At 38.3% G+C, this 15,196-nt stretch overlaps 2 protein-coding genes across 14 annotated transcripts in view; one reads left to right on the top strand and one right to left on the bottom strand.

Annotated features, from left to right (window-relative positions):
• The window catches only part of tp53bp1 (tumor protein p53 binding protein, 1), a 71,551-nt gene that overhangs the window by 24,148 nt on the left and 32,207 nt on the right, over positions 1–15,196 (bottom strand). For 6 of the 13 annotated variants that reach the window (XM_074659038.1, XM_074659011.1, XM_074659000.1 and 3 more), the window contains exon 3: positions 3,327–3,540. The exons of 1 other annotated variant lie outside the window; for it this stretch is intronic. The gene's annotated coding sequence lies outside the window, so the exon portion shown is untranslated. Of the gene's footprint in view, positions 1–3,326; positions 3,541–15,196 lie in introns of those variants that run through there. 6 more of the 13 variants (XM_074658922.1, XM_074658967.1, XM_074659021.1 and 3 more) reach the window with 4 other exon arrangements.
• Positions 6,519–15,196, top strand: part of map1aa (microtubule-associated protein 1Aa) — a 56,839-nt gene continuing 48,161 nt past the window's right edge. The window contains exons 1-2 of the mRNA XM_074658900.1: positions 6,519–6,767; positions 9,257–9,358. Of these exons, the coding sequence (XP_074515001.1) occupies positions 6,521–6,767; positions 9,257–9,358 (349 nt within the window). The 5' untranslated portion in view covers positions 6,519–6,520. The remainder of the gene's footprint in view (positions 6,768–9,256; positions 9,359–15,196) is intronic.

Below are 15,196 nucleotides of genomic sequence, written 5' to 3'. Positions count from 1 at the left end.
TTTTAACATTATAGCATGTAAACATGTTCTAGTAGAAACCCAAAATACAAGTATGAACCTGAAAATGAGAACGATATGGGACCTTTAACATTAAAGAAGTACAGATCAACATTTTACACAATATCTATATTTCTCCAAATTCTTTCATATTGAACAATGTTGTTGTTGTTTTTTGCAATGATGAACCAGACGCATTTATTTTACCGCTATATACATTCAGTTACTTTTTGGACTCGAATAAAAGATAATATATTGTGTAAAACTACTCATAATATCAAAATTGAGTGTAAAATGGCATTATATATTATGCACATGATAAATATAGCATTGACTTCATTGTTAACTTATTGATGGTATAATATATTTGGTCAATTCTACATACGTACATAAATGCAAAATAACTAGTTACCCCCCAATTTCACTGGATTATTATGTGAATTTAAAGAACATATAAAAACTCAAACTTATAAACTATTTTTATAAAAACAAAAATAATAAAACTGTGAAACTGTACAGTGAACTCTTTAAAGAAGAATACTATATTTTTTTATTATTATAATTTATATTCTTGAACTGTTTTAATATTTATTATAATTTGTTTGTATTTATGCAAATTAATATTCTTGTTTCTCTGTACCATTATGTTGAGTACATGTTTGTATATTTGAATGTTTTTCAAAAAAGATTGAAAAAAGTGTTTGCAGTATTTATTTTTGTATTATTTATTTAACTTATTTTTGTATTTGGTACATGTTGTCCTTTATAATTATTGCTAAATATTAATGCTGTATTATTTAATACTCATTCACATATTATATTTAATTTGGAATAATTAATGCACCCTCTTTCTAACTGAATAATATTTATTGAATATTTCTTGTATTTTATAATATGTTTTGCTTTTTAATTTCATTATATCAGAATATATATGTCAGTATATTGTCATTATACCCTGTGTATATCATTAATACCTCCTGATACCTTCAACAATAATTTTTTTGTAATTTGAAATAAAATAAACCAATTGCATTTTATTTTTATTTGATTTCTATCCTGTAATATGTCATCCAGTCTTTAAACCTTTTTACATTGTATTTTGTCTCTTTGCATCTACAGCATTAAAACCCTCTTGACTACTGGTATTTTCTCATATTCCTAATTATAAAGGTGCTTCAAGGTTTTACATGATATATTATAGTATGGAGTTTACACTGCAATGATAAATCGTATGAAAAGGAGAAATCTGGGGCACTGCGTCCCACAGCGAGATCTCAGAGACCTTCAGAGGTCCTTGAGGGGCTTTCAGGGACTCCAGCAAAATGAGATGTAGGTTAACTTTCACAATCATCCCCCTCAGCTAACACTCAGTCTGACTACAGATTAATTTCTCCCCGCTGTTACATCCACTCCTCCTGCACATACCCAGCTATCTGATGTCATATTTGAATCATCACTAAGGCAAATTTTACAGGAAAATATTCACAGAAGCCTTTAAGACAAACACTGAATGACCAGTTTAGAGCAGGTCTATTCATCCTTCACAGTTTGAGTCTTCTCTTTTAGAAAGTGGACTATCTGTGTTGAACTCATAACAGATATAAATCTCTATCAGTACCTGTGAATGTGTTGATTTTAAGAGAATAAAATTGCAATCACAGGTCAGATTAGATGCATTTTGTGGAAGAGCTTTTACTGGCGTGACGCTCACGGTTTTTGAGGATTAATAACGGGGCGGCCTTTCAAATATGAGCATCACTTTGTCATCATCATTTGACAGCCTCAGTTTCCATGGATACACCACATTTCCTGTAACACCGCAGCAGCCTATATGCAAATGCAGATCACAGAGGTACATGGCAGAGAGGGAGAGTAGAAAGCAGCAATCATTCGACTGATAAGAGGCTGCTGGAGGATGAGGAAGGTGAGCTGCTGCACAGGTGTATAGTCCTCAAAAAATGAGCCCAAAACCTGGTTGAACTAGCAGACACGTTGGTGGGGTTGTGTCCTTGTCTCAACATCAGGACCATCTTCACCAAGAGTCCCAAGATAAGAGTCATCACAAACACAACATACATATCAATAAAGATCTATGAATACATGTTAGAAGGGTCACTTTAAATGAGAAATATTATAGCACCAAAATAGATTAAACACAATGAAGCAGGATAAGGGCATTCACTGTAACTTCATACAGCAACATTATAATGATTCATAGGATGAGATTGCAATTTCCTGTAGGTTTTTGCAGAATCCAAATGTGAATTTCAGCACACAGAAGCTCATCTTTGTGTCTTTATCCTGGCAGACAGCAGCATGCAGCCATGGGCCTGACTGACCACAGCTCTGCTTTACAGGAAAGCAGCAGCAGTAAGCAGCATTATGATTAGCCTATTAGTGACCAGCATCTCAATATATGAGCACACTGAGGTGGAGACATCATCCATGGCTGATGGCAACAATGCAACATCTGATCCTGCAGCTATCCATCTATATCCATCTATTCATCACACACATAATAATATTTTGTGTCCTGGCCTCAACATCAGGACCATCTTCACCAAGAGTCCCAGAATAGGAGTCATCACAAACACAACATACATACCCATAAAGATCTATGAATGTTAGAAGGGTCACTTTAAATGAGAAATATTATAGCACCACAATAGATTAAGGTCATTCACTGTAACTTCATACAGCAACATTATAATGATTCAGAGGATGAGATTGCAATTTCATGCAGATTTCTGCAGAATCCAAATGTGAATTTCAGCACACAGAGGCTCATCTTTGTGTCTTTATCCTGGCAGACAGCAGCATGCAGCCATGGGCCTGACTGACCACAGCTCTGCTTTACAGGAAAGCAGCAGCATTATGATTAGCCTATTAGTGACCAGCATCTCAATATATGAGCGCACTGAGCTGGAGACATCATCCATGGCTGATAGCAACAATGCAACACCTGATCCTGCAGCTATCCATCTATTCATCACATAATAATAATAAAAAGATGAGGAGATATATATATATCATCCTGCAGGACCGTTTGGATGCATCAGCGTCCTGCAGCCAACCTTAACCGACCTACGTCGTCATTTCTGCAGGTCGAGCATCCACCCACATTAAGAAATGCGCAGCCACAACCCCAAAAAACATGTCTAATCTGAGCCACCTCTGCTGGAGCTGCACACACACACTCACACTCTCACACACACACACACACACACACTGGAAGCTGCTGCGCGTCCTCATCATCATCATCATGTATTATCATTTTCACCGCAATGCATGAAAAGAAAAGCGAAGAAATGATTTAAAAAGCTCTTTACCTTAGAAATCAATATGTCAGCTCTCCTGGTTTTCCCCAGTTTTCCTTCAGAGTCCCGTCGGATGCGATAATAACGCGTCCAACATCTCTCAGTCCTTCCTCGCCTCTGTTTAGCAGAGAGTCAGGGTGTGGATGGAATACACACGCATGGCACGTAAAGATGCAAAGGCATTTTTTAATGTGGATGCCATTTCCTCTGGAGGAGCACACAGCAGCTGCACATGGATGATAATCACATTTACAGTCATTTAGAAAACAGAGAAATTATGCATTTTTATATAGAGTCTACTTTAAAATAACTTTTTAAATAAAGGCAATTTAATGTGCTTTTAAATGTAACAGAACAGACAATAAATGCATAATCAGTTGTTGCATTTATAATGGATCATTCAGTTTAGTCAAATCCATGTTAATATATTATTATTATGGTTAAATGTAACTGGAAGACTTTGCAGGTGCAATAGTTCACAACAATTCCACCATATTTATTATATTGGAGCATGCATGTGTAAATGTACATGTGGCAAAGAAGACAAATAAATGGTGAATAAAGACAGTCAGGATTTTAAAAAGTGTGTTTGCTTTAAAAGTAAACATTTATTTAGACTTAATAAAATAAGTTTTCTAAACACTTATCAAGTTATTTTATTTTATTTTCTACTACGGCACCATGGCTGGGAAAGATATTCAAGTGCATGTACACTACAGTGCCACATTAAAAATGATGTAATGCATTTGTCTGTTCAGGCTTTCGTCTTCCATATTTTTCTGATTTTCTTGATTGTTACCCTCATTTTCTTTGTCTCTGTATCAACCATTTTCTCTCATGAATTTATAACAAACTCTATTATCTTTAATCTACAACAATTTTTCCTCAGCTTTTCTAAATAAAGTTGATTTCATTGTTTGAAATGACTGTTATTATTTATCAGTAATATTTGGGTTCTTGGGTTGGAACCCACTGGAGATTTATTAGGGATAATAAAATGTCTCTCTTGTAGCTCCCGGTCCTCCCAGCAGAGGCCAGTAGACACTCTGGAGTGTCTGAGAGGAGGATGCTGACTCACTCCTGGTAACACACATCTTCCTTCCTGAGGGGAGAGTTACACTGAGAAGAGACAAATTAAACCCCACAGTGATCCGTCACCACCGCAGGAGGTGTCACTGCCTACCAGCTTCAGGCACACCAGCAGCACCACAACCTCGATTCTGGTTCACACATGTAGAGAAAAACCAGCGTTCACATGAACAGAATAACTATAAAACTGCTATATGTAGAAAGAGAATTAAATCACAGAGAATTATATCATCTGTCTCTTGACAGTGAGATCCAAACAGTTACACCTCAGAGTGATTTTCTTTTTTAGGCTAAGATACCAATAACACTTTTATTTTAAACTAATCACAGACACACCCAGTTGTCACATCAAGCTAAAACTAATGCAGTCTAATACAACAGTCCTGCAATAAATGATACCTTCATGGAGGTTATAATGTTCAGAGAGTTAATTCAACTGTACGATTCTTTTAAAGGACGTAGTTTGTGGTGCTGTTGAACTGTGGTGTGTATTACTATAACAGGTGTTTCTATCAGCAAGGGCATGGATGATGAGTTACTGAACGGGCCTACCGGGCACAGGCCCAGGGGCCCAAAGTGTCAGAAGCCCCGCTGGCTTTTACCTGCAAAATGACACTCGAAGAGACACTTACCAACCAGGAAGATATGAAATATGTCCACAAAGAATCACAAAACAACTACAAAGAGACACAAAACCACTACAAAGAGACACAAAACCACTACAAAGAGATGCAAAACATCCACAAAGAGACACAAAACCACTACAAAGAGACACAAAAGCTAGCTCGATGACTCAAACTTGCACTCGAAGATACTAATGGTGTAAGCGATGCTGAATCATGACTCCACTTATACCACAGTCCCTGTTGATGTTTTATCAAATATTACATCACACATCAGTTCGAGAGGCGCATTCCTCATCGGGTGACCAGAGCAGATACTGGGAACATATTGATTTCAGCGACATTTAAAATACAATTTGGTTATTGAAAATTGTGATTAATGACTTCAAATGGTTCTTATAATATTCTCAATATTTTGGGACAATGTTTAACTTTATAGTAGTTTATAGAGGGCTCAATCTTGAGTGTTTTTTGAGTGTTTTCTTACTTTTAGACTAGCTTCCATTTAAACGTCATTAGAAAGTAGTCGTTAGAAACATCTCTAGTATCTGAGGCAGCAGGATGGTGTATGAGGGATTGAGTCAGAATAAACTACAGTGTGTTCATGGTGATGAAGAAAGATGTCACCCAGTGACACAGTAAAGCTCCCTGAGCTCTATGGCACAGAGGAGTGTAGGAGGAAGATATAGTACTACAGATAGTAATAGTAATATTAGTCAGTAGCATCAGTTTAATGCTGATTTTGGTCGTTTTCATGGGATGTGTTGACAGATATAGATATGCTAAGTGTTCACGTGTTGTCACCGTAATGCCACCTCGCAGCCTTTGTGTTGCAGGATGAGCTCATTTAAATGTCTTATGAAGCCTAAAATAATGTTTTTTTTCTCCGCTGACTGTGAGTCTTTGTTGTCAGTGTTACTCTCTGCACAGTTGAAGCCTTGTTGTGCTCACGATGGGAACAAAGAGGTGTCAGTTTAGGAACCAAAGCACATTGCCTGGTACTTGCAGTGACACCGATATAAATAGAACCTCTGTGTGCTACAAACCTCCTATTTTCAGCCCCTTTTGTCTGACAGAGTTTAATAAAAAAAAGGACAACACGAGGGATACTGTAAGTGTCACTGATGCACTCAATAACCCCAAATAACTATGTTTAAATAATATTATTTCCTGTGAGTGCTCACTATATTTTTATGGATGTTTGAGCAGTTCATTCTTGACCTTTGGGTATTTTCAAATATTGATTTTGGAAAATAAGTTCATAGGAAATCTTCATTATCATCCTCATCTTCAGTGACAGTATGCTTCAGCTGTGTCATATAGGAAATATAATACATAAATTCCTCATGTCCCTCTTCTCCGTTTGTCCAATAATCTGCTGCGACATCAAATAGCCACATAACCTGCGCTCCAATCAAATAATACACCATCCAAAGAGCCACACCTCCCAGCTCATCCTGCACCGTCATGGTGCTTGCTCCGGATGCAGTTGTCATGGAGATGGAAAAGGGCTCAGCGTCCACTACTGGCACTGTTACCATGGAAATCCCCATCGCAGCAGCAGCAGCAGCCGCCTCGGTGGAGCGAGCAGAGCTGGAGGAGTGTGTTCAGCATCATGGACAGCATCGTACCGGAGCAGCTGTTACGTCCCAGCAAACTAGAAAGTATCGCATGCTGATTGTGATCGGAGAGATTTCCACCAGCCATCATCTCGACGCCGCCAGGAAACAGATAACACAAGGTGAGGCGACAGAGGAGGGGGGTCAGGTGACCTGCTGCTGCTGCAGGGGAACAACTGGTGAGGTGGTTTCACTGCAGCTGGAAACATCTCGGTGTTCTGATAACCTATTGTTAAATTCAATTTAAACTTAATCTACATTCACATTCAATTCTCCAAACTGTCTTTAGATATCTGGAAAATTTAAATTTGGTGCAAACAAAAGCAGCAGTTCCACCAACATTCAGTGTATTTGATACAATTATTTTAAAGTCTCATATCGTCAGCTTCACTTTCTTATTAGCTGTCCAGTATTGAAGAAGTATTCTCATTGTTTACTTAAGTAAAAGTACAAATACCATAATCTAAAAATACTCCAGGACAAGTAAAAGTCCTGATTTCAAAATGTAACTTATCATCATTGAACCTTTTGGTACATATTAACTTACTCTAGTTTTGTTTTTCTCTTTTCCTACTGTTTATGTTTACTTGTGAGTTTTGTGCATATACATGTATCCTTTGTGCTATGTGTTGTTTATTTGTATTTTTTGTTTCACTTTTGATGAGTAATAATGTAATTTTTTATTTGTTTAAATAGAGGAGGACTTCCTCTCCTCCACTGAAATGACTGTTTATTCCTATTGGATGTTTTTTGTATCCAAATAATTGTGCAAATAAACTAAAAAAGTTACTTAAGTAAAAGTAAAGTATTAGCAAAATGAAGTAAAAGTACTCATTATGCTTTTCAGTTTTATATTTAAATATGATATAAATACATGTAAGCAGCATTTCAGTGTTCCAATTCTTGGTACTTTATACAGATACTGGGTAGTTTACTAGTAAAACACTGCATCGTATTTCATTCAACTCATTATATGTTTTGAATATTCAAATCTTAATCTGAGAATTAGCTATGAAATAAATGTAGTGGAGTAAAAATTACAATATTTCCCTATGAAGTGTAGTACAGGTAAAGTAAAAGGACCTCAAATTTGTACTTCAGTACAGTACCTGAGTAAATGTACTTCGTTACTTTCCACTTGAGTAGACGTCACAAAATGATATGATACTGCACAATCTGAAAGAAAAAACCCAAATTCTCCAACATATTATTTGATATCTGTAGTAAGTCATTCAGGAATAACAACTTCAGCTTCGTATTCTTTAAAAAAAAAAAGTCATAATTTCTATAAAAACTGAGCAGTCAGTGAAAACTCACTCCAGCTGTATACTTCAAACATTTCCCTTTAGGAGAGATCTAAAAGTTATTTCATTAGTTTAAACTGAACTTTATAGCCTTGTCACTATTTATGGAAATATATGACTGTCCTCGTGCAGCCGGTTAGTTTGGACATTAGACTGCACTGTCATTATTACTGTCCTTACTCTATACATGGGATAATGTGGTATTAAAGGTCCCATATCAGCTCATTTTCAGGTTCATACTTGTATTTTGTGTTTCTACTAGAACATGTTTACATGCTGTAATGTTAAAAAAAACTTTATTTTCCTCATACTGTCTGTCTGAATACACCTGTATTTACCCTCTGCCTGAAACGCTCCGTTTTAGTGCATTTCAAGTGAATTGCGTTGCTAGGCAAACATTTGGGTCCATGTTTACTTCCTGTCAGCTGATGTTATTCACATACACTGCAAAAGGAAATAAACTGGGACACATTAAGAATGTTTATGTTTAAAACCGTGTAAATATTGTAGATTTGTGACATCACAAATGGACAGAAATTGAACGGCTTGTTTCAAATGCACAGTTTCTGAATACGGCTGTGTATATTTCTCCGTATATTGAGCGTTTTGATAGTTTAACAGCATTTATAAAGCACTTACACCTGCTTTATAATGTAACAGACATGAAAATCTCACTTTTTACAATATGGGACCTTTAAAGGAGCAGTGTGTAACATTTTGGGGATCTATTAGTAGAAAGATAATATAATATTAATATTTCTGTTTTCATTAGCGTATAATCACCTGAAACTAAGAATCTTTGTGTTTTCGTTAGCTTAGAATGAGCCCTTCCGTTGCTCCTAAAGTAGTGTTATTACAGAATGGATGACCTCTGAGCGAGGTGAACGGCGTTACAACAGTTTTGCACTCGACGGCTCACGTTACCACAGCCTTGGAAATGGAGGAGTGAGTGGAGGGATACTCAGTTGGTTGCAATCTGCAACCACACCACTAGATGTCACTAAATCCTACACACTGCACCTTTAAAGCAGAATTTTCATCAACGTAAAAACGAAGAAAAACAAGACATTACTCACATTTACTTGATTTAATTAATGTACCATCTTTAATCAGTTATAAAGTTTTTTTTTTTATCTTAAGTTTAAAACTAAATAGAAATAGAAGTGCTTCACTTTTAGGCCCTAGCTCTCAGTCAGGTGCTGTCAAAGAAGCACCGTCAGACAGTTATGTGAAAGGTTGTGTATAATCTTCAGTATCTTCCTCCATCAATGATCATTATTCATGTTGTTCTGTTCTGTTTTTAACAGGTTTGCGTTCCTGGAACGTTGATCTGACCGTTTGCGACCTGAACAAGGAGCTGCAGCTGTTCGAGACTCGACACACCGCTCAGTTTTCTTCACAGGTCAAAGGTCAGTCTGAGTTCATTGAATTTGCATAATGTATAGAAACATGTCTCTCGAAAGCATTATACTGTATTTTGCAGCATGTACAAGTCGTTCATGTGACACGTGTCCATGAGCGTTTATCTCTCTGTGACAATAACTGGCAGCTCTGAGCCGTGATGGTATCAGAGTCTGTCGCTGGAGGGATTTAATATGCTGCTACCTGTCTATCATCTGATGTCTGATCAGTCTGCAGAGAAACTCACACAACAGATCAGATTACATTCAGTCTGAGTCTGACAACAACACGTCCTCTCGTCTCTGCATCTCCTTTGTCCTCTTTCTGCACATATGCACGAGGCGGTTCCTGAGGAGACGATGCCGCCTGTATTGATCAGGCTCTCGTATGCAGACTGCATGTCAGAGAGGGAATCAATGAGGGCAGAATGTGAGCACTATATGTACTGAGGGGAATATAAGATCCGGCCCCGCGTGGTGGTGAAAGGAGACAGTGTTAATGTGGGTCTGGTCGGGATGTTACTGCCCTCAGAGTGCTTACTGTAGTATTTACAAAGAAAACGCTTGTGTCACCCGCATTTATAATAACTGTTCAGCATTTACTGTAGCTTAGCGGGGTCAAACAGACAGCTCAGAAGAGGAGAAGCAGCGGCTGAATAAATGGAGCTGAGTGTTCACTGAGGAAGGATTTTAAAAAGGCAGTAAGATCTTGGTGCACATTTACCCTCCCACACAGTTCTCTGGCTGCAAAGTGTTATATAAAGAGTTGAAATAAGGACATCTGGTTGTTGACATCAATATCACAAATAACAAACAGTATCTAATCGTTTTATAAATAATCAGCTGTTGATAGAAATTAGGGCTGTCGAAGTTAACACGATAATAACGCGTTAACACAACTTGGGATTTTTAGGTTGTAGCGGACTCAGGTTTTAGAGCTAGAGTGAAGATGCTGGTATCATATGAAACTACAAAACCTGTTGAATCCATCGGTACCAACCATGTCATACTAGCTTGTCGAAAAGGAGGTTACTTAATGCTCCAAACTTAAGCTAAATTTTGTCGAGGAAAAACTGTCATGGTCATTTTCAAAGGGTTCCCTTGACCTCTGACCTCCAGATCAGTGAATGTAAATGGGTTCTATGGGTACCCACGAGTCTCCCCTTTACAGACATGCCCACTTTATGATAATCACATGCAGTTTGGGGCAAGTCATAGTCAAGTCAGCACACTGACACACTGACAGCTGTTGTTGCCTGTTGGGCTGCAGTTTGCCATGTTATGATTGGAGCATATTGTTTTATGTTAATGCAGTACCTGTGAGGGTTTCTGGACAATATCTGTTATTGTTTTGTGTTGTTCATTGATTTTCCAATAATAAATATATACATACATTTGCATAAAGCAGCATATTTATCCACTCCCATGTTGATAAGAGTATTAAATACTTGACAAATCTCCCTTTAAGGTACATTTAGAACAGATAAAAATGTGTGATTAATTTGCGATTAATCGTGATTAAATAATTTAATCAATTGACAGCTCTAATAGAAGTCTATTTTAAATGTATGTCATATTGCAATTTAGTATTGCACTTTCATAAGATTTTTAAGATAAGATAAGAGTTTTGCTACACTGCGTTTTGTTCTCCGCTGTTACTTTGGTTGTTCCACCGTCCTACATTTCCTCTACTGGGGATAATAACTGCAAAGAAATGACATGGATACTCTTTGGTAACTGTGGACAGCTACCAGGGAAAACAAAAACACTCTCTTCCTGTTTTGGTTGCGCAATGGAGCCTTCATTTTCGGAGGCAGACAGAATTGCATAGTGAAAGTGAGGCTTAAAGGTCCAGTGTGTAACAATTAGGGGGATTTATTGGCAGAAATTGAATGCAATATTAATAAGCATGTTTTCATTACCTGAAACTAAGAGTCGTTGTGTTTTCGTTACTTTAGAATGAGTCGTTTATATCTACATAGGGAGCGGGTCCTCTTCACAGAGTCCGCCATGTTGCACCGCCATGTTTCTACAGTCGCCCAGAACGCACAAACTCTGTTAACTTTTCCTGCTTGGGCCGGAGTCGATAACGTTACTTGCTCCTAACGCCCCCGCTCTCTCTTACTTCACCACTCACTTCCCACGTACACACACACTCTACGCACTGGCTCTGCTCCAAGTTTCTTACTCTACAACTGGCTCTAGAGAGAGGGACATTTGTATTCACATCGGCCACCGTAATTTCTCCTACACGCTTGGATCACGGAGAGGCTTCAGTTGGTTGGTCACACTGCTCCTTTAAAAGGGAACCAATTTAAACACCAACACCATATATCCTATATCCTATATCCTATCCTATCCTATCCTATATCCTATATCCTACATCCTACATCCTATCCTATCCTATATCCTATATCCTATCCTATCCTATCCTATCCTATCCTATATCCTACATCCTACATCCTATCCTATCCTATATCCTATATCCTATATCCTATCCTATCCTATATCCTATATCTTATATCCTATCCTATCCGATCCTATATCCTATATCCTATGTCCTATCCTATCCTTTCCTATCTTATATCCTATATTCTATATCCTATATCCTATCCTATATCCTATCCTATTTTATCCTATCCTATCCTATCCTATCCTATCCTATCCTATATCCTATATCCTATATCCTATATACTATATCTTATATCCTATCCTATCCTATCATATCCTATCCTATCCTATCTTATATCCTATATCCTATCCTATATCCTATATCTTATATCCTATCCTATCCTATCCTATCCTATCCTATATCCTATATCCTATCCTATCCTATATCCTATATCCTATATCCTATATCCTATATCCTATATCCTATATCCTATATCCTACCAGTGATGTGTTAGCTTGGTGCAGGGGGCTGGAAGTGTGGGGAGGCATGAAAGCAAAATACTTCTCAAAATGTTGAACTATTCCTTTAAACTGGACCCAAAGTAGTCAGTGTTTTAAGCACAACTGACTCTGGTGAATTAATCTTAAACATGAGATGAAACCTTTAATGTTTGAGGTCAGAGGTCAAACTTTTGCCATTTATGGTTTGTAAATTGGTGGATATTGTTGGGTCTCTAAACTATGGTGTACGGTCTAAGACCTGCTCTATATATAAAGCGTCTTGAGATAACTTCTGTTGTGATTTGACGCTATACAAAAATAAATTGAATTGAATTGAATTAAGTTATTTGCTGCTTCTTAGATGGACCAAGCTCTGCATGATTTCACATTACGTCATCGTCTCAGTATCATGCGCCGCCTCCTCTGGATCTCACTCTTCTGCGAACACCAACACGCCAACATGTTGTCCCTGTGAATCAGAGCTTTACAGCTGGAATATTTTTATCACCTTCCTCCCATCTGTCAAATGCAGAAGCCGTTCCAGTCTTTGTTTTGACTCCCGGCTGTATTCTCGCTTTTCCTGGCAGCAACCGCATGAATAATTCAACATTCTCCATTAATTATCCTTTCCTGTTAAAGAACAGCAATCGCCTGCGTTGTCATTCTTTTCCTCTGTCTCACCTCTGTCACAGTTCGCCCTGTTTCTCTCCCCTCCCTCCCTCTCAGTCAGTAGCTACACTCTCTTTCTTCCTTATCTGTCTCCTGGTCCGGCTGTATTTCTCTCCCTTCCTGATGTGATTTTACTGAAGCACAGACAGAGACTCAGTGCTGCTGGCAGAGAGCATCATCCGGGCTGAAAGGTAGAATATTTCTCCTGGTGATGGAGTTAACCCTCCCGCTGCCGGGACCAATCTCGTTTCTGACCGTACATGTATTTATACCTCGTCTGTATCTTCTATATTTATTTCTGTTTCAAGATGTATACAATCTGCCACAACAGGAATCTTACTGGTTGCAACTTTATGCAACTGATGCAAAGAAAAACCAACAAAGTTTTATATTTCTATCTTCGTTTAGGCTATATACGATGTCTGTGCTGCTTTGTTGTAGTTGTAATTATTATATATCAGTATCACTTCTTTACATAATACCTCAAAAGTTCCAACGGGAGTCAAATTCCTTGTCTGTTAAAGACGTTCCTATACAGCTAATAAAATAGTTTTACTACCTTTAACAATATCTGGGCAATAGCAATAGCAATATCAACAATATCTAACATTTAAAGGGACTGTTTGTAACTTTTTAAGCGTATAAATGTACCGGGTCGGGACACATGCGCGCTCGCATATGCGCGTTCGCGTGTAGCCGCTGCCTCTCCTCCTCTGCCTACTTGCCTTCACTCAGACAGCGCGCGCGTTCTCGCTCAGCTCGCTCCACCTCTAGATGTGAACGCGCGCTCACTCCACACTGCAGAAGAGTTAGTTTAGCTCTGAGAATATCTAGAGGACGTTTGTGCAGAAATAACTGCTGCAGCTCCTCCAGACCAACAGAGCTTTCCCGTGTCTTGTGAAGTGACGGAGCTCTGCAGAGAGAAACGTTATTGTCTCGTTACCGACCGGGTGCTGGTGTCTTCCTGCTCTCTCCGTCTGCGGGCGGAGAGACGCTGCGGAGCCCCATTACCTCAGCCTGCACTGAGACAGTAAAAGCCAACACTAGGATCAGATCTAAATCATGTTCATGGAGAGACCTTCGTCTGGTCAGCTAACATTACTGCCAAGCAGCTGAAATATAGAGTGATATTGTGCTTTTAGCTGACATGTGTCGCCTCACTGTTTTGAGCGATGCTCGTTCACGTCCATTTAGAGCGAGCACGAGCCCGACGCTGATTTTCGTTGATTTCACGGCCACAGGTGTCGCTGTTAAGAAGCATTTCTGAAAGTTACAAATAGTCCCTTTAAGACGAACTTGCATTAAAGTAACCTGGTTTAGAAACTTGATATCTGTAATAGGAGTGAGAGAAACCCTGTTTCTGCAGAGAAGACAGATTTCTTGGCTATGCACAGGTGTAGATGTAACGGGGTTTCTAATGGGGTTTTACTGTACATGCATACATTTGCATGACAAAGACGTCAGAGATGTAAAGTGTCGCTGTGACAGCAGTGTGACAGAATGAGAGGAATAATCTCTACTGGTGGGACGTCTTTGTATCCAACTAATTCAATCTTAAAGTAAAACAGAAATGGACAATGAGTTAAATGCATAATATGTAATTTTCTGCCACAAGTGGTGTGTCAATCAAAACAATAACAAAAGACGGTGTTAGATGATGTCATGAAGAAGCGTGGGATCATGGGAGTTGTTGTCTTCATTGTTAAACAGCCACCATAGCTGATGAAAATCTATCTGACGGGACTCAGGCAGGGAAATCATGTTTATGTATTAAAGTTTTATTCACGTTAAGTTTTGTCTCGTTTATTCACGTTATGTCATTTAATTCTAATTAAATAGCTGCAAGTAACGTTAGCTAATGTAAACTTAACTTGCTAACTTATAATCGACTATGTGAACAATAGTAAACAACAGAGTGGCTCGCCGACTTCCTTCCTCACTCTCTGAATCATCATCTGGTGTTTCAACCTGATCTCAAGGGAAGGCACAACATTTTAAGGACATTTTGCATGTCATGGTAACGCATTTTAAGCTTTTCGCGTATCATTTAACGCCACGTTGTTACTGTGAAACGTCGCGGTTATGTTTAGGCAACAAAACCACTAAGTTAGGTTTAGGTAAATAATCATGTTTGGGCTTAAAATAGGTGCGTAAACTAAGTAAAATACGTACGGAAACAACTCACCATAAGTACAGAAAAGTCTCCTGGTTTAAAGTCCTGTGTTTGTTGGACCCATACGCCCTCCATAACCAGTCTCTCTCACTTTTCTACAACATCACTAGGTC

Source organism: Sebastes fasciatus, chromosome 2 (assembly GCF_043250625.1).
Source record: "Sebastes fasciatus isolate fSebFas1 chromosome 2, fSebFas1.pri, whole genome shotgun sequence".
Classification (NCBI taxonomy): domain Eukaryota; kingdom Metazoa; phylum Chordata; class Actinopteri; order Perciformes; family Sebastidae; genus Sebastes; species Sebastes fasciatus.
This window is presented reverse-complemented; position numbering and strand designations above follow the sequence as displayed.